Consider the following 25,889-nt stretch of genomic DNA (forward strand, 5'->3'; position numbering starts at 1 on the left):
CTTGATACCATCATTGTTTTCGATTTACTCTGTGGTTTTCTGGTCTATCATATTTACATGTTTAAAGTCTGTCACATGAAACTCAGAAAAAGAATGGAAAGGGAAAGGTAAACGCGTGCCAGCAAGCCTAAGGTACACCGAGGCACTCGGTCAGAAGGACTCTGTGCTCTGAAGGGCACAAAGCAGGGCTGAAGGCCAGGGGGAGATGGCAGAGCCGAGGAAGCACTTAATGGCTAAAATTTAACTTGCAAAATCTTTATGTCAAATACAGTATGTACTGATTTTAAGCATGTCTCCTAGTACTGCTTTGCCTATGATAGGGCCACATAATAAAAATAAACAACGCATTTCATAAAAGGAAACTGCTGCCTATTACTCCAAGTTCAACTCCAGCCTAAGCATGGATGAATGAGAGATACTCAGTGACTCAGATTCCATGGGAAAGCGGTCTTCCTAAACGCAAGAGAATCCTCCACTTGTATAGAAAATGACCACAAATCTAAGATATTTAGGAAGCAAAAAATGATTTATGTTCTCATTTGCCATGTTATGTTGTATAAAATGTAGTATAATGTGCCAAAATAACAATTCTGGGGACCGGGGGTTTAAATCAGCAGCATCAGTGCCTGCTTGGCAAACATGAGGTCATGAGTTCAAGCCCAAGTACCAAAAAAAACCAAAACAAAACAAAACAAAATTCTGTTCTCAATTAACTACAGTTAAGCCAGGTTTGGTGGTGCATGCCTATAATCCCAGAATTTAGGAGGCTGAAGCAGGAGGATTGCTGAGAGTTCAAGGCCAGCCTAGGTTAAGTAGCGAGTTCAAGGCCAGAATAAACAGCCTCAAAAAAAAAACTAGTTACCAAGGCTGAAGAGAAATGAGGATTTATCATTTTATGGGTTTATCTAAATCAATAAAAACTCTTCAAAACAACTATGTTAAAATGAACACCCAGTTAGATATGCGTCATGTCAAGAGGGTATACATATCAAAATATACATATATAGACATATGTGTATATATAAACACATGCATGTCTGTACAAATGTATACCTACACATATGTTTACATATAAATACACACATGTTTATACACATACATACATACATACTTATGGCTAAGATAAAAATTTGTATGTACAAAACACACTTTTTGTACGGGCGCTGGAATCCATGTCGTCACATCGAGCTATGCCCCCATCCCTTTTTATTTTGAGACTATGCCCCTATCCTTTTTTTTTTTTTTTTTTTTTTAAGACAAGGTCTCAGGAGCTCAGCTGCCCAGATGGATTTGAACTTGCATCCTTCTGCCTCCACCTCTCAGAGTGCTAAGATGACAGACACGCATCACCATACCTAGCTCTATGGTGTTTCTTTGTTAGTCACATAGTGAAAGAAACCATGGTGGAGGTCAATACATAATATAAACGAGCCATGTGCTCTAGTTTTTGCTCTATAAAAGTCTCTAGAGAAGGCAGGGTCTTTGGCAGCCCACTCAGGACCTCTCCTGTCTCCATCTCAGACAGAAGTTTTTTTTTTCTCTCAATAAATACATTCTATTTTAAAGAGAGAGAGAGAGAGAGAGAAAGAGAAAGAGAGAACCAGTCAGATGTAGTGGCACTCAGTAGGTTCAGGCAAGAGGACTGTTGCAAGTTCAAGACCAGCCTGGGCTACAAAGTTGAGTTTGAGGCGAGTCCAGAATGGTATAGTGAGACTTTGCCTCAAAAAAACCAAAAACAAAACAAAACAAACAAACAAACAAAAAAGAATTGGAAAATTTGTTATTGTAGACTTAGACTTGTATATCATCTCCAGATGTAGGAACTATTACAACATTACTGTGAGAAGCTGGGAATGGTGGCACATGCCTATAATCCCAGCACTCGGTAGGCTGAGGCAGGAATATTGCAGTAAGTTCAAGATGAGCCTGGACTTCATAGAAAGACCATGAAAGACCATGTCTCAAAAAAAAAAAACAAAAAAACAAACTTGCTATAAGCATGAGGTCCACATTTCCAAATGTCCTACACAGGCTGCTCCTTACCCTCTTGCTCTGGGCTGGTCCCTGGTACTTACCACCAGTCCTAGTACAAGGGTGCGGACTCTTTCTCCGATCTCTGGTGAAATGTCATTGCCAAACTGCTGCAGGGTGGTAAGGAACCGTTTGAGCTTGCTGAGTTGCCTGGCACCACAGGCTGGGGGCAGCTGTTGATTAGCCAGAGAAGAAGAGGAAGAGGAGGAAGGCCCATTGCTAAAGCCATTGGGTGGCGAGGGGGCACCATTCAAGGCTGTAGGTGAATGGCTGGTGCCATTAGTTACTGTCAGGGCACAAAATCAAAGGAAAACATAAATTTACAGTGAACATGCCACAACATTTCCTTCCCTTGAAATCTAGAACTGTACTTTCAAGAAAGTTGGAATATTTTGTAAAATGCACGGACTTCATAGGCTCACCACATCTCTCCTATCAAACTTGGGTGCACTCCACACACAGGAATGTTACCAGCGTTTGCACAGAAGCTGGTAACAAACCCAGCCTGCGGTAACAAGGGCCAGCCCTGCCTCCACGAGCACATATGCTAACCACCTGAAATGCTTCAAACACTGAACAAACAGCTTTGGATGTCAGCCTTTTGTCACAGGCCTCCATCAGTATAACAGGGCTATTCCTTCCTAAACTGCTCCCCTAGAGAAAGTGTACATTTGGTGGAGACTAAATTTATCACTGAACATTTTTAATCATGTTTTGTACACACAACTGACAGCTGTGTTTATAGAAGTAGGGCTTTCAAGTTTTCACCTTATACCACCCAATTAGAAGGCTATTTTCTCCCTCATACTTCTTAACCACTTACTTTGCGAACATGAAAATTTTACATATGAAGCCAAAATGGACTTCACTGAGGAGTCATTGCAAGAAAATGAAAGGAGATGCCCTTAACCAACCAACAGCACACAATAGTAACTCAGTAAATTAATTCATTTCCAATAAAATGTAGTTGCACACCAGATAATCCATTAGAATGAGGTTAGAAAAATTTGCACATTTTTCACTAAAGAAAATGATTTCATCCTGTTGAGTCAACTAATTTGACAAAAATGAGTTTTATCAAACTCGTCTAACACAATTTTGATTAACTATCTCCAGTAATAGTTTGAAGACATTTTAAGGATGATGTTAAGTTGTTGAAAATTTTTCATGATCATAAGTGGTTCTTAACCCATATAAGTACTAAAGTTACCTATTAAGAAATGTAGCTCACCAGACCATCTCACAGAAGACACATGCCTAACACCATGACTTTGGGAAACAATAAACCAAACACTTGATGACAGGGTTACAGCTTAGCATGTCACAGTCCTCTTCTCCTTGCACATTTGGAAAGGTCTTTTAAATGGCAAGACGAACACCCTAACATGTATATTTTGCTGACCCCTTATGAGTCTGTGGATCTATTTTAGCCTCTAATGTTTCACTCACATAGACTTCATGGCACATGGTCTGTAAATGTATTATCTGCAACAGATAACATTTTTTAGCTTCACAAATCCTTGATGACAATTTTAACCGAATTTTGAGATTTATTAAAATAAAACTATCCTCAATGCCTACTGGAAAGAGAGAAAAAAGCAAGAGAAATTGCTCTTCTGTTGGAAAATTCTGTCCATTAGTTGGGTGGCACAGAAAGCAGTATACTCCACGGACTCAGAACACAGGACTTGAGCCAAAAGGAAATGTGCTAAAGATTTAATGAAAGCTTGACCAGGTTGAAACAAAGATGATGCTACTGATTTCAGAGGCCTTTCTCTATGGAAGCATTGCATAATCTATGCCCTTTTTAACTTTATAAAGCCTAATTTTTAATGTTGCATACAACAGATTGAAACAGAAAAAAGCAGTTATTAGGAGATTGGAAGTAACCTAGAAATAAATATGGCATATTTTCATGTTCTGAGGTAAACTGACAAGATTAAGGAGCTCCACAGAGAGTAAATATTACAGGAGTAACAACTAGAGTTTCAAACCAAATGCATTTTCTCTTCATTTGCTAAAATCACAGCACATTACAACTCTAAAGTAATAAAAGGCAGGCAAATGTTGGCAGTCTTGCCTGCTAACTGGGAAATGATTATTTTTTTGTTTCTTTTACATGGATACTAAACTTTACTTTCCTTTGACATTTTACATGCAGAACAAAACTAATTTAAACTTCAAAGCCAGCATGAAACCCTTGACCACTTACATGTCGTTGGTGTAAATGAGCTGGTTCTTGGGGCTCCTTGGGTGGTGGGAGGAGGTGGCATGGTGGGAGGAGTCAGCCTAGACTGCGTCTTCACATCCACAGGTGAGTCTGGCATTGTGGAGTGCTTCTCAGTACGATCTGGAGGATGCCACGAGGAACAGGTTATTTTACTCCTTAAGCACCTTAGTTTTCAAGTGGGGTTTATGTTTTTTAAAAAGCAAGTAAACAGAAGAAATTCAACATCTCCTATCAATAAAATATGCTTATCTATGGAAGTTTAAATCAGGATTTTATCATCCAAACCCCACTTAAGAAGGTGTAGCACAGATGGCAGGACCTCATTTGTAACTGGGTTATATTATATCCTATTGTTATTTCTGGCTTGGGCAGATGCTACCTTAGTAGTGTTATATGCACCAGCACAACTTTAGTCAGAGCTGAAGCCAACATTAGCAAGACTAGAGAACAGATGAAGAAAAAAAGATGATAATGAACTCCTCTTGACAGCTCAGGAATAACAAAAATCCTGAAGTCTGTTATGCAGGTGAGGCACTGGCAGGAGCCAGCTCTTGGCGGTGAATTTCTCTAACACCTGCCATCCATCCGCTTTCCCTGCTTAGAGTTCTGGTCTATTAGATGAAACAGCTTATATCTCCCAGACATATCTCTTCCTTCAGTTCTATCTGCTCTGTTTTAAAATCACCACTACATAAATGCTTTCTGTTTCACAATGAAGCTATTATTTACTGAGAATGCAAAAATTTATGACCTGTCATTTTAAAAAATGAGGCCAATACACCAATTAATAATCTCAGACACAGAATGTTAAAAGTCACAAACAGAACAAAAACTAAAGACAATTGCTATTACTTTGTAAAGTACAAGACAAATAAAAATTTCTTGATTAGCCAATAATGAATATGTATATTTCAGAACTGTTTTCTCCTAAGCATACTTTTCTCTTAAAAACATTGCAAACTATTTTTCTTAATCTATGTATCAAAGCAATAAATCTTTAGTAAAATGAATTCTTTGTTAAGACACTCTACAAGCCATGAACACACACCCTCAAATGTTTTCAGGTGTTTCTGCAGCTGAAGATACATTTAGAAAAGCAAAATAAACTATAAAGAATATACTTTTTAGAAATATTGTGACAATTATGAGAAATTCTCAGAATTACTTAAAAGGCAATTATTAAAAGAAAACGAAAAGACCAAATTACTACTATTGCAAACCTAGCTCAACTTTGTTCCAAGCAGTTTCATTAGACTTGGGTTATAATAAAATATAACATTTAAAAAGATGAAATAATGTTGAAAAGATCATTATTCCAATAAGTGCCTTTTTCACGATGATCTAGTAACAGTATATATAGGGATCTCTATTTCCTCATCCCCACTACTGGTTGAATCACAATGAATGAGTCCAAAGTCATTAAAAGTGTTCTGAATGGAATGATGGTAGAAAGCTTCTCTACTTTTATTGTTAAAAACTTTACTTCATATTGCTATTCAAGCATACTGCAACCAGTATCAGTAAGTCCCTTATTCCAGAAAAACACAGAAGTTAGGTAGGCTTAAAACTGCCTCTTCAGGAAATTCATTGTGCATTCTACTCACCTCAACCAACCTCAGCAACAAGGGAATAAATAGCTTTCCGCTTATGTTGCAGCTGAGGGAAGAGGTACAGCAGCAAATACAAGTCTCCCTAAATAAAGGCAAATATTTCTGTCATGCCAAGAAAGGAGGGAGAGAGGGAGGCTTGCCAGAGTCGGCTGGGAGATAACAGTGGGAACGGCTGGTCCATCTGGCTTTCATTCTGCTAACACTCACATGGAACTGTGCGCGAAGGCAGTCCAGATACACAGACTCGGAGCATGTGGTTGCACAGACAGAGAAAGGAAGAGCAGAGGGGGCAGGGCAAGCACGAGTAATGAACAAATGCAGCAAGCAAGACAGGAAAAGAAAACGGGCCGAGGGGAGCCCTAAGGGACGGCTTACTCTCACCAGCTTGGTTCGCCCCAGAGCTAAAGCAAACCTGAAAGTGAACACTACCTACCCCCAATCTGCACACCTCCACTTTCAAACAGACCTCAAGCCCACTTTCAAACAGCCCACACTAAGAAAAAAGCCAATGCAAAAAGGTTGGCAATGGGTTGCTTCTTCAAATTTAAGAATCAAGTTTATATTTATACAACCTGTGTTCCACTTCTGTCTCAGCTTTAGAAAAGACCTGTGGTACAACTGTAATTTTTATTTGAAAATGTTTTGAACATAGTCTTGGCCCATATTTATGACCCAGAGTATCATCAACACCATCAATATAGGTGGTATTTTCTTAATTTTTAAAATGTCATCAGTATTTTATGAATAACCACCAACAGACCAATGCACAGGACACCAACCATTGCTTCAGACAGGAATATGGACATTCTAATCAGAATATATGTGTATGTAGATATATTTAGAATTTTGACATCAGCCAAATTTCTGCGACGGTTGGCTTCACACTGATCAAATGGGGTTCCAACCCAGAGGTCCTATAAACTGAGACAAAGTGGGACCATATGTAACTCATTCTGTGCTGTTCAGTGCAATCAATCCAGGATGGAGATAGATGGTGAAATCACAGGCCAGTCGCAATCCCTACACACACAAAAACCCTCTGGAGCAGAGAGATTTAAGATAAATTCAGAAAACATGTCTCAAGTATGCTGAGCTCTGTTGCATTTGTTTTGGATTACTTCAAAAAAAATTTTTTTGAAATACATATTCTTGAAACTTTTATAGCAAACAGCACAAGAGCTATGATTTAACACAGAAGCATTTCACTCCATTTCAAATTAGAGGATATGGAAAAACCAATATTAAGTTATTCTACATCTTATGTAATTTTTTAAGTTCATGAAAATTATACTTTCCTGGTACATAATTTCTAGTTTTCACTGCTGGAAGAGGATTCTGACATCGTGAAAGACAGACATAAAATGATTTTTTTAAATAGAAGAGAGATGAGGGGAAGAAAAGAGAGAAACAGAAAGAAGGGAGAAAAAGAGAAAAACAACTTGATAAGAAGGGATGGAAATGAGTAGACTTTGCTTCCACCACGATTCATACTGCTCCTAAACAAGATGATCTTGCTGTGCTCTAACATTTCCCTCACTTGGCAAATATCCAACACATATGCAGCAAATATGACTGCAGCATGGAAGAAAATGTGGCCTATATAAACATACGTATTTCCAATATCCAATTCATTGTCAGGCCTTCTAGAAGTGGTATGTTTTCCATTTCCCTTTTTTTTTTAAGTAAAAAGAAAAGGTATGGCATAATCTGCCGTGGCACTTATTTTACTTTAAGTTAGTTCAAACAGTTCCAGCTGTATTTTTTTAAGGTATGAAAAATAGGTATTCTTCAAACAGTTTCCTTGTTTGCATGCCATTCTAGGCATGACTAGTGTAACAAAAAAGTTCAGTTTTGGCAGGTGGTACATCTCTGTTAGTACTTCATGTCAATTAAAATAGTCTCAGGTTTACATTATGAGTAATTTCCTGGGCAATTAGTAATTAGTCCAGAGATAGTGCACCTAAAGAAGTGTTAATTAAAGAAGTTAAAAGACACTCACTAAAGAGTATTAAGCCAAAGTAGAAGACAGATACAACTAAAAGAGAATTAGGAAAGGAGAAGAAAGAAACCGGGTTAGAATCTTAATTTACACCGGATTTGACTGCAAAAACAAAGTTCTGACAACAAAGTCATTTAGTGACCCCGGAGTCTGGGAAGAACTGTTACAGGTGACCATCCACACGCTAGCACAATGGGGATAGCTGCTTTGCCTTCCACCCAACGTCCACCTGATCAGCACTTCCGGTAATGTCCACTCCTGCTCAGAGTCTTTCAAGAATGTCTGAGAAGGGATGTCAAATGCTATTATTTCAAATGTGTTGAAACAATGCAGCAGAAAGAGACTTGGCAAAGTAATGAAACTTCCAAGACAAGACAGACTTGGCATCAAATTGTGGCTCTTTTAACCATTAACAGGAAGTCCTACCAGAAGTTAATTGTCCTGAGCCTCAGTCCGTCATAAGAAAAATGGGAAGCCAGGGATGTGGACATGCACTTGTAATACCACCTACTTAGGAGGACAGGACAGTGAGATCTTAAGTTCTAAGCCAGCCTGGGCAACTCAGTGATCCCACCCCACCCCCATCTCCAAATAAAATTTACAGAAAGAGAAGAGGGAGGAGTAAGAGGAAGGAAGGAAGGAAGGAAGGAAGGAAGGAAGGAAGGAAGGAAGGAAGGGGGAAAAAGAGGGAAGGAGTGAGGAGATAAAGGAGAGAAGGGGAGGTGAGAGGAGAGAGAGAGAAAGTAGATAGGGATACAGTCCTCTGTGCTCCGTGGAGCCAAAATTAAATAAGGATCTTAAAACCCTGTTATGGCCAGGTGTGGTGGTACACACCTATAATCCCAGATCCCAGCAAGAGGGAGGCTAAAGCAGGTCAGCCTGACCTACATAGCAAGACTGTCTCAAAACAAAGAAGAAACCCATCACAGTGTTAACTCGTATCAGACACCCATAACGAAAAGTTTCATTTTCTTGCGCTTCAAAACTACATCAATAGGGCTGCTGATATAGCTCAGTGTCATAAGCCTGCCTGGCAAACGTGAGGTCCTGAGTTCAATTCCTGCTACCAAAAAATAAAAATAAAAATAAAAATAAAATAAAACTGTATCATTACAGGACATCTTGGTATTCTCTAGCTTTTTAAAAAACTTTTTTCCTAGTATTTTTTTCAATTTTCCATTAGGAGGGTACTGAATACACACATATGATCATGGTTCTCACAGGCAGGTTGGTTACATTCCTAACTTTTCCAAATCTATTCCCTATAATTTAGCCAGTTCAAAAGTAACCAATTGTGCTAGGCATGGTGATGCACACCTGTAATCCCAGCACTTGGGAGGTTGAGGCAGGAGGATCCCTATGAGTGTGAGGCCAGCTGGGTTACATGAAAAGTTCAAGGCCAACCTATACTGCACAGTGGGACCCTACTTCCCAAAAAAAAAATTTCAATGAGTAGTGTGACTCTCATATGCTATGCCAGCATCGTAGAAGACTGGGGCAAGAAGAGCTCAAGTTCAAACCCAGCCTAGAGAACTTGGCAACTTAATGAGACCTTGCCCCCAGATAAAAAGGGCTGAAGCAGCTTAGTATAAAGGACCTGGGTTCAGTACCTCGTACGGCAAAATAAAATTGTTTTGTGACAAAATGTGAACACAAGGCATCAAGAGTTCATACGCATAAACAGGAAGAAACATTCTTTGATTTCTGATGGGGCTGCAGCCTGATCAATCCACTGGAAGTTGAAAACATCATAAATTGCCAAAGAATTTAACACTCTAACCTACCAAACATCATAACAAGACAGTCGTCTACTCTCAAAAGCTGGTGTGTTTGACCAAGTCTGAAACACAAAAAAGAATGCACAAACGGGTGCATAAACTCTAGCTGAAAGTTAGAAGCCACCAAGCCCTCCTGCAAGTTTTTCCACCCAATTTCGAGCTCATTACTCATGAGGAGCAGCTGCCTGAGGGCTGCAGCTCACTGCTGCTTCTCTGCACCCTGCCACTTGCTCAGGAAAAGATCAAAACAAATTTCAAAAGATGGTTTCTAATGAACGTATGTCTTTCCCACCACTGTACAGTCAAAAAATCCTGTCAAACCATTCTAAACGAGGGTTCATCTGTAATATGGGAAAAGTACAGAGGAAACCTGAAACAACTCTGCAATTAAGTTAATGCAGTTTTAGGCAAAAGTAAGAATGACCACTCACCTCTTGTCCTAGCAGACGTACCCTATTTGAAAGTAACCAAAACTCACATAGCACCAATGACAGTATTGAGAGGTGGGGCCTTTAAAGGAGGTGCTTAGGCCAGGATGACCCTGCCTTCAGGGATGGGATTAGTTCATCACAGAAGGGTGGAAGAGCCAGGTGTGGTGGCACACACCTGTGATCCTAGCACTTGGATCTCACGTAAATCAGGGCATGAGCACCTACCAGAATTGCATAGGCTCCTTGTCCCTCCCATCTCTTCCACTGTGTAAAGACCCCGAATTCCAAAGCCACATGAAGACTGGGCCCTCACCAGCACAAAGCTGCTGACCCTTTGACATCATCCTTCCCAGTCTTCAGAACTGTGAAAGATTCCTGTTACTTAAAACACCTATTCCGGGGTATTTTTGTTATAACAGTACGCAGCTGTTTGTAAATACTGCTATTTCCAAAACAAAACTAATCTCTTCTCTGATCTAAACCTTTGGGAGGGTCCCATTATCTACAAGATAAGATCCAACTCTCTTCAGTTTGGCTCTCAATACAGTTATCCCGGAAGTGCAGAGTCCTTTCTTCCATGCTAGAGGTCCCTCATTTTACTGGGTACTCACCCTTTTCTCCCAGTACTTGAAGGCAGGTCCTCCTTGATTTTGCATTAACAGACTTAATGACTGCTCTTATCTGTAGTAGGTTTGAAAGGTGGGCATTGTGATCAAACTCTAGATAATGAGACTACCGGAGAAGTTTTGAGAAAAACTTTCCCACTCTTTAAACAAAGGCCCAAGGAGAAAACAGCCCTTCCTCTTCTGACAGGCAAGGCTAGGTTTGTAAGTGATCATTTCACTTCCTCGCTTCTGCTTTCCTTATCTGTCAAATTAAACATGTTGAACTGCATGACCTCAAGGGTTTACTGCAAATGCTAATGTTCTTTTGGTTTCCTCCTACAGATAAGGCTTAAGACCATCACTAACCAGAGAGGACTACCCAGGGAATACATATCTGACAATAAAGTAGCCACAAATAAAATTGAAGCCGGTGATTACAATCAACCTTCTTCTGTGCACATAAATTCCTACACCCACAAGAATGGCAATTTCTCTCCTAGAAACATTAAAATTAGCATCTATGTTCTCTTTCCAAATACATTTTCAATCCTCGTTAGTAAATTTGTTAATAATTTGATTATAAAAATAATGCTCTTAATGTCTAACTCTCTCTTTTTAATTATAACAAAACACTCACTAAAACTGTTTTCATCAGTCCAGGATCTTGAGAAAGTAACCTGCCCTTTCTTCGCTTCCAGATTTCCCATGCCATCGTCCATGCACTACCAGTGGAAACTCCCAGGCTACATCCTCAAGCTTCCTCTGCCCCACACTGGACATCACCAATCCTTCATCACGACCTTCACCTCAATCCTTGAGCGCGGCCATGTTCCTCATGACCTCACACCCAAGAAACCAAAAAGATGCCTTGCCCGGTATCCAGTCCCAATGGTAAAGCTCAATCTTTTCCCATGACTTTTATCCTCAGAATTGAAGAAGAAAAAGCAATCTGACTGCAGGAGCAGAAATCTGCAATCTCTTCAGCCTTCTGTGTTTGGAAAGCTGGTCTGTGGTGAAAAAGGTGGCAAGGAAAATCCAGGCAGAAAGATGCAAAGCACTGTAAGAGTATCCCAGGAGTAGGAAATAAAGTTCCTTTTTCTACTGCATCCTGCAGGATACTTTTATTTCTAAAATTCTGATAATTTGGGTCATCCAAAATTAAGTAATCCCTTCATCAAAATCCCTGCAATACTGATGAAAACAAAAACACATAGAATCAAGATGTCTTTCTGGCCTCCACTAACACTGCTCAATTGCCTCATTGTTTCATCCAAGAAAAATGTGTTTATTTGGTTTCTGTCCAGGACCATCTATGAACGCCACACTGCAGTGATGCAGTTCTCCCAGTGGCCTGAATCTCAGGATTTCACACACACCACATCCTTTTCCTGGAACATCCTTCGCCGCCCCCCCCCACTGTCCCCCTCTGCCCATCACTCCGACTTGTGTGACTTGTCAGCACTGTTCCAGACTCCGCTCCATCTCCCCAACCCCTCCGCCACCATCGCCAAACACCACAGAGCCCTGCAGCAGTTCCTCCAACTTCCGTCACTCAGGATTTCACTCACACAGCACTCCAGTCCTAGAAATCCCTCCGAGACAGGGGAATGAAACTCCCAACCTACTAGATGTCTGATGTGAGTTCATGTTCTCTAAAATCAAAGAATAAATTTTAGGAACAATGGAGGTTAAGAGCAAAATATATTTATTGAGAGGAGGAAACCTTCTGTCTGAGAGAAAGACAGAAGGGGTCCCCAGTAGGTTGCCAAAGAGTCTGGCTTTTCTTGGGACTTTTATCCAGCAAATCACAAGGTGAGACCAGTCCACGGTGGGGAAAAATGAGAACTCCCAAGGCAGACAGGCTTGAGGTGGGACATAACTATTGTCAACCAATCAGATTCACTGCTCAGGTACAACTGACCAAATCAGGGACAAATGGGAAAGTGAGTCAGGTAGCAAGCTGGCATTCTAACAGAGCAGTGACTCTTCCCATAGAGCCTTGAGATGGAGACTCCTGGCTTCCTCAAGGTGATCCATACCTATTTAGAATCCCAATCCCTGGTGTTTGTACTTAGGGTGTGGTTGCGTTTGTTTTGCTTTTGTCTTGAGATCTGGCCTGCAGCTGACACCTGATCTTCTGCACTGGCTCCTTTGAGGGCCCAGCCTTATCTGACTATCTATAATATTTCTAACTAACTCAGCTAGCTGCCGGTAACACCGCCACCCCACAACTGCCTAGCTGCTGTTCCTTCAAAACTCCATCCAGGTGTCATCTCAGCCAGAAACTGCACAGTTCTTCTGTCCCCAGATGGTCCAGACTGTGGTATGAAAACACACCACCCTGTCTAGATCCCTCTTTCAGCACTAAACACACAGTACCAATCCGTGCCTATAGTTTACTTAGGGATGATGATAACACCTTGCTTTTCTATTTCCAGCACTCAGCTCAGTGCTGGACATGAAGTTACTCGCAACATTTACACAGCACTGTAACTTCGGAAGGCATGCCTATAGTCACAACTCTGAGACTTTAGGACTCTCAGCAAACGGGACTGCAGGCCAAGAGCAGTGGCACATGCCTGTAACCCAAGCACTTGGGAGGCTGAGGCTGGAGTGCCGATAGATCGGGGCCAGTCTGGGCTACATACAGAGGGACAGCCTGAACTACAAAGTGAGACTGTGTCTCAAAACAAACTTGAAAGTTTTAACTCAAGATATAAAAAAAAAAAAAAATCACTGATGTCTTTTTTTCTGATCATCCAAAAATAAGTCTAAAATCAATGTTTACATGCTGGGAAAAGTAAGCCAAAAATAAATCTGGAAAAGTATTAGAAAATTATTCAATTTACAGTTTTTAAATTGTAATCACGACTGGTAATTACAAAACGTTCCCTAAGATCTTTTTCTATATGATGTAAGGGTAGAAAACTTTGTACAAGGCAATATATATATATATATATATAGTGTCCAAAAGCTCTCTTTTAAAAATAATATCAGTGTAGTCATAAATATACAAAACTGAAAAGAAAAATATTTTATGAACTAAAAATATATACTACATTCCACAAGATTTTCTGCTAGTTACACATGGATGGTGGGATAACAAGCTATTTTTACTGTCTTATTTTTCCCTATTCGATAATGAGCATATTTTATTCTTACAAATAAAAAAACCCTAAAGCAAACAAAACCCTATTAGGATACATCAGGGTTAAAGCTTGAATGATAAGTGCTGAAAGATGTACATGTTTTATCTCATTTTAAGCCTCACAATGAAAAGGTATCATAAATCTTCCTTTGTATATAAAAGGAACTTGGGGCCCAGAGGGGCTGGATAATTTGCTCAAGGTTATAAACCGGGCTTTATCTCTCAGCCCTTCTCAAAGTTCACTATTAATGCAGGTTAAAGTTACTTTAACTATAATCTCCAAACAACCTTGGTCAGTAAACATTAAATCCAGGGCTGTTGACACATTAGAACTACACTTTCTAACACAGGCAGAGCCACCAGTCACATGTGACTGCTGTACTTAAATTTAATTAAAATCAAATAAATCTTAAAATCTAATTCCTCGGCCACACTGACCACATTCAAGAAAGCTCAACAGCAAAGGCCATAGGTGGCCAATAGCCACCATTTTAGTATGCACAGGTACAGGACATTTCTGTCATCACAAAAGACAATGCCATCCTACAACAATGGCTCTGAAATGCTACTGCACACATGATAGCTTTGTGGCAGGATTCCATGGAGGCAGGGTGGAGAAGGAGCAGGACTAGGTAGTTGCTTTCTAAACCTTTTTCCACTGCCATTCAGATCTGTCCTCTGATTTATGCTGTGAGTTTCTGTATAATATTTCATTTGAGTGTCTGAGCATTTGAGAGAGGAAAAACAAAATAATTCCAACCTTCCGGAAGGATGAGGCAGAAGGGTCACAAGATCAAGTCCAAACAGAGCAATTTAGGGACTCAGTGAGACCGGGCTCGAAATTTAAAAATAAAAAAATAAACAAAGGATAAGGTTGTAACTGTGTGAAAGCCCTGATTTCAATCCCTAGTACCATAAAAACACATTCAAGGACAACAGGGTGTGGTGGTACATGCCCGTAAACCCAGCTACTAAGAATGTTGCAGAAGGATCAAGAAAGAGCTGAAGGCCAGAATGAGCAATTTTGTGAGACACTGTCTTAAAATAACAGTGTTTAAAAGGACAGGGATGCAACTCAGTAGTAGAGCAGCCCTGTGTTAAATCCCCAGTACAGTCAAAACAGACAAACAAGTACTGCCAACACCACGATAAAGCCCAAAGACTAAGGTAAATTATGGACTCTGAGTAAGTGTGAGCATACAATACTGTAAGTTTAGATTATTAGTAAACATCTCATGCTAATGACAGCAAGCCTAAGTCTCAGTCCTGATATGTTGCAGGCAGTATCTGGTCCAGAATCAGACATGACAGCCTGCAGAACATTTCTATTCCTTTAAGGGACATGAACTCTGGTTAAGAAGAAAGCCAGACACAGATTAAGGTAAATCTATACCATCTGAAAACTAACTTCAAAAAATTCCTGGGTCATCTCAATTAGGGCCAAGAATAGCAGTTCCTCTCCTCTACTATTTTCCAGCTACACATGACACCTTTGTCTTGGGTCTGAATAAGTTTTGTCTTCTTTGTTAACTTCAGCTTCCTCAGCATTTATCAAGTATGAGATAGGATGGAGGATCACAAGTTCAACCCCAGCTTGGGCAACTTAGTGCCTTAGTGAGATCCTGCCTTCAACTACTAAAGGGTTGAGGTCACAGCTCTGTAGGAAGGCCCTGGTTTCAATGCCCAATAACACTAACAAGAAAAAGACAAGAGAGAGAAAAAGCATTACAAATATTAACAAGTACCCGGTGTTTCTTGCTAGAAGAATCAATTTCACAAAGGAAAGACCTGTGGGTCATAGGACTCCCAGGGGGCACCAGGCATCACATGCCTAGGCCAGACCCTCTGAGATGCTACACCCCACAGCTGCTGCCACCTTCACTCTGGTGACTCCTGCTTCTCATTCAAATCACCACTTTCCAGCAGTGGCTCCTGGGAGCTCCCAAGGAAGGATGAGTAGGCCTGAGATGAGCCTATCTATCCCACATTCGCATAGCTCCACATTCTCCTGCTCTCTGCCCTCCTGTTTAGGATCAGAAGAAAAGGCCTTCTTATGAAAGACAAGTTCAAACCTTCTGGCACAGGCAACCAGTAATGATGTAAAGGCAGTAATGATGATAAAAACTAGGAAAAAACCAAGTTGCTGGAATAACAGGAAAGTAACTCCTGCCTGAGTGAAGAGGACAGGAAGACACAAGCAGTTCAAGAGCCCAGAAACTGAGCATGAGCAGCTAGGGGACAGCTAGGCTGCCAAACCACAGGTCACTCCAGGTGAACGCCACCATTCAAAGCAGATCTAATCCTTCTGCGACCTTCAAGCACAGGCGACTGCCGCTACCGAAATTACTGGCTGTGTTGCAGGTCAATGCATGACACAAGGCTCGGGAAGTTTCTGCAGAAAACTTGTAGCACAGACATCTAGTCCAGTCAATGACAAGCACCCAGAGTTGTCAGCAAATCAAGGAAGAAAATGATGAAAGTGCACAGCCTATGTGGCCATGACTAAACAGTCAGCAAAGAGCAGGATCTTAAGTGAACACTGTCTTGAAATTAATTAAATACTTTAAGGCGAGGTGGGGTGGTGCATGCCTATGATCCCAGAACTCTGAAGGCTGAGGCAGGAGGATCACCACAACTGGAGGCCAGCCTGGACTACACAGCTAGAGCCTATCTCAAAAACAAAATAAAATAAACCACCATGTTGTAGGGGGAAAAAAAGCAATACTTTTAACTTCATATTATGAATAATTGGAAAACATCCAAGTCTTCAAGCAGACAAATGACATGCTCATTTCTATACTGTGGTTTTACCTGCAGCAGAGAAAAAATAGGATGAGAAAGGCAGGAGAGAGCTAGACGTGATAGCCCAGGCCTGTAATCCTAGCACTCCTGACAGGGGATGGTGCTCTCAAGGGCCACACAGTGAGTTCTTTTCTTTTAAATAAAGTGACTTTAAAGTCAGCCTGGACTATACCGTATGAGACTGATCTCAAAACAAAACAAAAGACAAGAACAAGCATTTATTGATCCACCTATCTACAAAGTCTAGATACTATTTCAGACACAGAAATAAGCCAGGGAACAAAAATAGAGAAAAATCACTAGCCTCAAGAACATTCATTCTAATGGTGGGATCAAGTTACCCCAGAATTTTAGTGTCCCGATGGTTTTCTATCACTCTTAGGAGAAAATCCGAAACTCTTCAAAAGGCCCACACCCTGGACAGATTTAATCTCTGCTTACTTCTCTTATCTCATCTCGAATCTCACAGGTTTAATCAGTCACAAACTTCATCTGACCTCAGGGCTTTTCTCTCTGCCCAGAAAACGTATCTCAACTCATTAAGGAGGGCATCTTGATTTTTCCTTCACCTCGTGTTATAATCTCTACTGTACCATGGGATCTACCTTTACAGAGTTCACCACAACTGTTATAAAAATTACACAATTACTTATTTTTGTAATGCCTACTGCCAGACAGTAAGGTGCTGCCTAAGGTCAGGAAGCATGTCATTTCAGATCATACATGTACGATCTCATGTGTTACCTCAGTCCTAGAATCTGTCACATTGCTCAGTATGTAGCATGAACAGACAAGAAGAGAACAGAGTTTTCTATTTAAAAATACTACAGATTTGAAAGTAAAATATAGGAATCAGACTCCTTATCTCCTTAAAGAGTACACTGAACTTTTGTTAATGACAGAAATAACTAAAAAAGAACTGCTGATAATGAAACCATTCTCATATTATTCTTCAGTGCAACTACAATGGCTTTCCACCAATACATTCCACCTAAACTACCCCAACAAAAATAGAACCGGTGTGCATTACTCCACCAGCTATCAGTCTTTATCTCGCTTGACCTCTGGGCACTGTGACCTGTTCAGGCACCTCATATTACTTTTCTCCAGGGCATGTTCATCTAGTTATCTCATGCAAGAGGCTCAGGGAATTCCTTCTACACCTCCTCCTCTTCCTAAACAGCTTCACCCCTTCTGGTTCCTGACAAAGGCCTTCACATCTCATGGAACAAATTCTGCCTGGGAAGCACTCTCTCCTGAGAAGGATCTTGTTTCTTGCTTAACAATTCTTTCTGGTTATATTTAGAACCAACATACCCTTTTTGGGAATCTATGCCTTCTCCCATATGTCAGTCTCTGGACAGAGCATCCTTTAAACCAGCTCACCAGGCCCCCAACAGCGCTATCATCCCAAGACGTCTCCCTCAGTACCTCCTTCCCTTCGTCCCAATATTCCACCAATTCTAATTCCTCTTCCACTTTGGATCCACCCTAGGTTTACGTCTGATCTGACCTTCAAAACCTGCTGAGGCTCTGAACTATCTTCTCTGCCTCCAAATTCCTCTCTGCTCAAATTCTTTCTCACAATTTCCAGAGCATGATTTCCAAAATGTAAATCTGACAGTATACCTATAACCCTCATCTAACAATAAAAACTGGCTGGGGTAAAAGGATGATGGTCCTCACATTTTCAACTCTGTATCTCCAGTGTCTAAATGTAAGGACTTGTGCACAATAAGTCCTTACTGTTATACGAAATCACACACACACACACACACACACACACACACACACACACAAAATTGTCAGGACATCCATGCCTTTTACTCTACATATATATATACTCTAATTCTTAATAGTTAATTAAATCTCAAACAAAACATCAACAGAATTTTTCTGTACTGTAATCTTAAAGAAATTTTAAGAGGTAATTTGAAATATAAATGGAAATCCTCAAGGAAACTTTGAAAATTAAATGCTTATTAAAATGTATGATAAAACTATAGTGTGGGGGCTGGGGATTTAGCTTAGTGGCATAAGCACCTGCCTTGCAAGTATATGGTCATGAGTTCAATCCCCAGTAACGATAAAAAAGAAAAAGACAAAAAAGAAAAAAAAACTATAATGTGAACAATATGCTTTAGAAAAGAATAGCTAATTGACATTTTAAACAACAAAGTTCATAAATTGATTCATATGTATCTAAAAATTTAGCATATGATAAAGATGAATGCTCATATTAATAAAAAAAGCAATTCATTGAACCTTCCTAGATACTATAACCAGTTTAAAGAAAGAAACTAAACCTCTGTCTTACACACAGTAGTCCCCCTTATCTGCTGTCTGCATTTTCTGTAGTTTTAGTCAAACATTGAATGGAAAGTTCCAAAAATAAACTCCTCATAAGGTTCAAGCTGCACGCCATTCTAAGCAGCATGAGAAATCTCTCCCTCCTGTTCTAGTCCATTCTGCCCAGCCAGAGACTGGACTCGTCCGACTTTGTCTAGAATATTCATGCTGTATGTGCTACCTGTCTGTTACTAGCAGTACTGGTTATCAGATTAGCTGCTGGGGTATCAATCCGTGCATTCATCTACGCCTTACTCCCCAGTGTAACACACGCCACAATTCCCATGTTACCCTCCTTACCTCATCTCCTACCCGGCTTTCTATCATCTCATTGCAAGAGGAAGCGTTAAGATATTTTGAGAGAGAAACAGACTACATTCGGATAACTTCCATTACAGTATAATTATTTTATTTTTATTGTTAGCTATTTATACTAATATTTAACTATAGCTAAATTTATAAATCAAACTTAATCAAAGGTATGTTTGTATAGGAAAAAAACATAGTATAGGTAAGGTTGGATACTGACCATGATACTTGAGAAATATTCCCTTTGGATAAGATAGGATTACTATTTCCTGCATTTCCATATGAGTAAAAATGATAATAGAGAATGACCTGGAGATGTCAATGCACATTGTATGTATCATTGTTGCCCCTGATTACGTGTTTTGAAATTTTTAGGGTTTTTTTTCTCCTTGAAATAAAATAGATTTGGAGAAAAAATGATAACATGAAAATATTGAATATATAAGTGTATATTTCATCCTGAGGAGATTCTAACCATGATTTTTTAAAAAGCAGAATCAATAATGTCACTTAATAAAGAACACAATGTACCACAAACAGTAAAGTGCAAACAATAAGCCAGCAAAAAAACTGTTGAGCTGTATCAAACAATGGATTGATCCTTCACTGCAAGCAAAAGGAGAGCTGAGTGTGATGGCACATGCCTACAGTCCCAGCACTTGAGAGGCTGGGCAAGAGGGTAACAAGTTCGGGGCCACCCTGACCCACAAGGTGAGTTCAAGACCAGCATGGACTATAGTATGACCCTGCCTCAGAACAAACAAATAAACAAAATAAATAGGAAACGAGCAAAAGACGTAATCCTACAAAGAAAAAAGTTTAGCCTCAGTAACATGGTCATCTTTTTCATGTAACAAAATGACATTTTTATGACACTGTATTAGACTACAAATTGGCATGTCAATAAACTTTTGCAAAATGGTGATTTTCCTGAAGGACAACCCAGTATTAGCTACATTACATCTGTATGGAACATATCCTTTAGTATACCAATTCTATTTTTTGGAAATTACTCTAAATAAATAACATGGATATACAAAGATGTTTATAATGAAACAAATTGGAAACAACCTCACTATTCAACAATCACTACTTGGTCACCATTTGACAGTGGTCATTTCAAATTCTAATACAGTCACACAATGGAAAAGGACGGGTCTATTTACATCAAAAGACCTTTAAAAACACACTAAAGGAAGGGAAAAAGTTATAAAACTACACACTTTAAAAGATCTTGCTTTTAAAGTGGATGGATGCACATGTACATAAAAGTTTGAAGGCAAATACATAACAAGACACCTAATGCCAAAAGCAGGGCTATCTTTAAGGCAATGGTTCACAGTGGGGCCAACACTGTCAAACAATGACTGTGAAAAAAACTCTTCCTTAATTGTTTTGCTCTACTTTGATACTAAAATGCCTACGTTTTATCTTTATATCATCTCTGACACTTGAATAAATACCAGGGGATCCAGGCAGCACATCATGCTTGCAGACAGTGTAATGTGTAAGGTAAGTGGGTGCTTTAAAATCAACTTAGGTAATATCTAGAATACCTAGATTTTCTATGAACACATCTATCTATGAAACAAAATCTATGTTAACAAAAGATTAGACTTTGAAACTCTACCAAGGCCGTCCAGCTTCAGAATTTAAAAAGCGACACTCGAGACAACCAAAAGGGAAGGAGAGGGGTCCAAAAGCTAAGGTTATCTATAGAGGTTTTATGAATCTATTGTATGAAAACCTTTGAACACAAAGCAGCAGGAGAAAGTACTTACTCATCTCAAATTCCAATTACCACAACAGAGCACCAATGTTTATGGACTAAAAAGAATGAATGCTATTTTAATAAGGTCTATATACAACAGCAGACAGAAAAAGAAAAGACATAGAGATCATCAGGGGACGATCCACAGGATATACCAGAAGACCATGAGAAGAAAACCCCAAGCAGCCAACTCAATTCTTCATAAAGCATTCAAGGAATACCACACAACAAAACAGAACCCCCTCCATAAAGCTGCTTCACTGAAAAGTTTCCTCTAGAAGCGTTTCCCAAAGGCAAGTTTGAACAGCCAATAAATTACACTAGCAAATTCCTTTACATATAATTGTATTTACACACTAATGGGGGACGGAAGGCATTTAGGCACAAATGCACTTGTTTCCGCTTCACATTCACCCCTCTCCCCCATTCTGAAGAGCTAGGGCAGGGCTTGTGCGCACTAGGCAAATGCTTTCTCTTTCTCTACCCACTGAGCTATGCTCCCAGGCCCATATCCATCGCTTCTTACCAGAATCTCTGCCTCCATTAATATTTTCCATAATACAATTTTTCATGAAGTCCATGACCTCTTTTATATAAAGTAATTCAGAGAAAATACTCTAATTAATAAATTGCTAATAAATGGCCTCTAAGGATAACTCAAAATCTGTTTACAAAAGAAACATTTGGCCACGTGTGATGATACAAGCCTAAGGCAGGAGGATTGTTGTGAGTTCAAATTCAGCCTGGACTACATAGCAAGTTCAAAACCAGTCTGGACTATGCATCAAGGCCCTGCCTCAAAACACTAAAGGAAACAGAAAGGTTTCTTTATGCATCTCCTTTATGTCAAGACATTTTAAAACCAAGCATACCTCATCATATCAGGAAGACCACTAGGGAACCCCCAACCATAAAAGTCTGGCTGGCTGTGGTTCGCGTGACACATTTTTACAATTCTCACAGCATCATAAGTTCCACGGATGTCTCAAGTGAACACATAAATAAATTCCATGTTAATAAGCCCTTAATGTAGTCTCATCTGTATTTCTCCTTTAAATGTGGGTAAATATGTTATTAAATTAAGATGACAGTCTAAATTCCCATCCATTTACTAGGAATCATTTATATTTCATATAGCACTAGAGATGTCTTCTCTGAGCTTGCAAAGAATCATAATGGGGGGAAATCAAACCAAACGTTGATGGACAACTCCAAAGAGCATTCCAAGTACAAATGAACAATGCTGCTTGCAGAGATCTATAAGGTCATTTGCAAGAGAATAACCTTCTTATTACTATTTGTCAGATAAATTAATCAGAAAAGTACTAAGTGGCTAAATACAAAACAACCTGGTCCCATTCACAGGTTCACCATGGTATTAACATCCCTAATAATTCGTATTAGAAAAGGTCCCAAATCAATCCTATGATAACCTTACTACTCTCAAGGGGCAGCAGGGTGGAAGTTTTGCATATGAGCAACATGACCACAGAAGTCCACTGTGATCATGTCATCAACGTCCCTTGAATGGCAACAAGAAAAAACTGGGGAACCTATGTTTTTTTTTTTTGTTTTTTTTTTTTTTTGTCTTTTTCCTTTTTATCGGTACCAGGGATCGAACTCACGACTGCCTGCTTGGAAGGCAGGCGCTTATGCCGCTGAGCTAAATCCCCAGCCCTGGGAACCTATGTTTTAAGAGACCAGGGAAACACCTTTGACTGCCTTTCCTTTCTCAAAGAATATTGGCCAATATGTCACGGAAAATTCCTGAAGTCTAATACGCGTTTCTGAGGTTAAACTATTTTCATCTTCTTTTTTTCAATAACAACAATTTACTTGAAAAACTTCAAGCTAACAACAACAACAAAAAAAAAACCTAGATGTTGGCTTGATAGGTGGTGATTTAAGTTACCTTGCTTAAGCTGACCCTAGAAAATATTATGAGATCAGCACAATTTATTTTCGGTGTTTCCTTATTCTTTATCTGAATTTAGTAACTGTCCCTATTCTTTTTACCTCCAAGAAATGTAAATCTCGGGGCTGGGGATTTAGCTCAGCAGCATAAGCACCTGCCTTGCAAGCAGGCAGTCCTGAGTTCAATCCCTGGTACCGATAAAAAAGAAAAAGACAAAAAGACAAAAAAAAAAGAAATGTAAATCTCGTTTTCTGTCCGCAGCCACAGATACTAAACTGTAACACTCGCCTGTGCCCCAAGTTCTGAGCTTTGTCTCCTGCCTAATGTCTACTTCTGATGCTACCTTGTCCCACAGACAACTGCTGCCTGAGAAGCCATTGATGCTGATAGGACAGAGGAAAACACCAATCTGTGAGTGATGGGATACAGTTTTGCCTTGCTCCTCCTTCTGCCCCGTGTGGATATATATGAGGTGTTCAGCAGTAATAACTGCACTGCCAGTGATTAACCTAAAAAAAATCATGCACACAATCCTCCTGCCTTAATTTAAAGGATCCTTTGTTACACGTCTCATACAGAGCTTTCAAGAACAAAGGGAGAAAGGGAAGAAAGGCACAACAGGGTCACCAACAGTTCCAGGCAGTTTCCACTTGTTCATATAATCCAACGGTCATGGAATGTTTTTATGAACACAAAAATATTAGAAAAAATACGACTTCCCCTTCCTCTTCTATAATTGGTCAGCTCATTTCCACCTTGTACCTTTCAGCATTGGTGTCACCCCTTCAGGGACTCAGTCCTCTCCTGGCCATCACACTAAGGCAGGGTTTCCCTCTCTTTGCTTCTTTCACAATACTTTGAAATCTCAAAATTCTTTTATATCCATTTATCTAGACTTCAATCCCCCCCCCAGCCCAGAACACTGCTTCAGCCTAGTCTTCTATACAGAGTCTGCTATAGAGTCTCATGACTCTCTGTTGGAAACACAAGAGGAACGAGGGATTCTAATTTTCAACAGCGCAATGATGGGAGATAAATCAGTTGTAAACAAAGTAAGGGGGGGACCCAAAACAAGGGAGTGCCATAAACCAGACACACAAAGGAGGCTTCATAGCCACCGAAGTTCACTCCGAGGTCAATGTTACATGCAAGGTAGCAATAAAGCAAAGAGCGAAAGCCAAGCAGGCCAGAGAAAAAAGGCAGAAGGAAGGAGGCGCCAAGACTCAGTGAACCCCAGCACAGCCAGCTTGCCACAGTCCCAGACAGGGCGAGACAATAAGGTCACAGAGGAAAACGTGAGGCTGCATTCATCTCGGGGTACATTTCTCCAGCGAAACTCCGATCCTCTTCTCTGCAGATGACCTCACATGCTAATTAAGAGGCCTAAATGTGGTCATCAGGGATAAACTCCAAAACCTCACCCTCAAACTTGCCATATTATCTGCAAGCATGCCTCCGGGATCAGATAAAGGACCCCAAGCCTCCAGGAGCTTCCCATATCATTCTATCTTCCCTGGGGCAGCTCTTTCCAGGAACTAGGTATGCTAGCACCACTCCCGTAAAGAACAAACAAAACCCTCTCAGTGGAAACCTGGCATCCTCCATCCCATTACTGCCAGGCTAAGAGTCGTTCTCAGGAGCTCTGTTCACTTTGTTGCTCACCACAAACAAGTTCCAACGATGCCACAGAGGTTATCTGCGAACACATTTCCACAGACGGCCAAATACAAAATGCAGTCTTGTCCTTCTGAATTCCTGGTCCTGTTGCAGTATTTCACACCGCCAACAACCTCATGCCCGTGTAACCCTTTGCCCCCTCGTTTTAGCGTCACCTGAGTCTCTCCAATGCCCCACCATCTTTTCATCCCTCTGGCGTCCTAAGATTTCCCAGCATACTTTTCAAAAGTTTCCCTCTTTATGCCACACATTTTCCACCTAATAAACCACTCCAAAGTTTTAAGCTATCATTGGTGACATCAAATCAAGATTTCCAACAGACTAATCTCTGTTCAACAAACCTGCAATCCACTTCCCTATTGAATATCTCAGCAGTCATACACAAGGTAGACCTGAAAGCTAACATTTCAAAGTGAACTTACCATTTTCTCTTGATGTCTTAGTCTTCATGTTGGTTAGTGGCAACCAGTCACCTAAACCACAATCTAGTGTTCATCTACCATGTACAAGGCCCTGTGTTCAGTAACAGTACCAGGAAGGAAGGAGGGAAGGAAAGAAGGCAGGCAGGCAGGTGAAAAAAAGACAGACAGACAGCGAGACAGGCAGGGAGGCTGAAGAAGCACAAAGACCCAACAAGGGAAATCACACTGGTTATATTTTACTGCTAACAAAGCCCAGGTTCTTCACCAATGTATTCCCTTTTCCTCAAGATGTTGTTGTTGTTCAAGCAAATATAGGAAAGAACCAATTAATTCCACAATGGAAGTTCCACACAGAAATAATACACAAGGAGTAGTTGAAGAAAGTGGTATTATTTAAATTTTTTTAAAAGAACTTACTGAAGTTTGTTAAAAGATACATCGGAAAGATGGCATAAATGTGCTCAAAGGGAGAGAGTACTTTGATATTCTGGGTGGAATTAACAGCAATTTGTCTTTTACTTCAATAAATTTCTTAGTTTAAACATCCACCATCTTTTTTTTTAATCATACCTTGTTGATCAACATTTTGCAGCAGTATCTAGCAAATAAAAATGCTATGGTGTGCTCCCATTCACCTTATTAACAGTCCTGGCAACATGTGACTACTGGCTCTTCTCCAAAGTCAAAATGACCATGAAAGGGCAATGTTTGGAATCCATTCAGGACATTCAAGCAGGCATGATAGCTCAGCTGAAGACTCTCATGAAAGAAGATGTCCAGAACTGCTTCAGAAAGCGGAAAGAGTAATGGGA

At 40.1% G+C, this 25,889-nt stretch overlaps 1 protein-coding gene across 1 annotated transcript in view; it reads right to left on the reverse strand.

Annotated features, from left to right (window-relative positions):
* Runx1t1 (RUNX1 partner transcriptional co-repressor 1) overlaps positions 1–25,889 on the reverse strand; it is a 130,875-nt gene that overhangs the window by 56,599 nt on the left and 48,387 nt on the right. Inside the window, 2 exon segments of the mRNA XM_063257548.1 lie at positions 2,076–2,317; positions 4,244–4,381. Coding sequence (XP_063113618.1) covers positions 2,076–2,317; positions 4,244–4,381 — 380 coding nt within the window.

This window comes from Cavia porcellus, unplaced genomic scaffold (genome assembly GCF_034190915.1).
Source record: "Cavia porcellus strain 051 isolate PalLab524CR breed Dunkin Hartley unplaced genomic scaffold, mCavPor4.1 scaffold_10, whole genome shotgun sequence".
Classification (NCBI taxonomy): domain Eukaryota; kingdom Metazoa; phylum Chordata; class Mammalia; order Rodentia; family Caviidae; genus Cavia; species Cavia porcellus.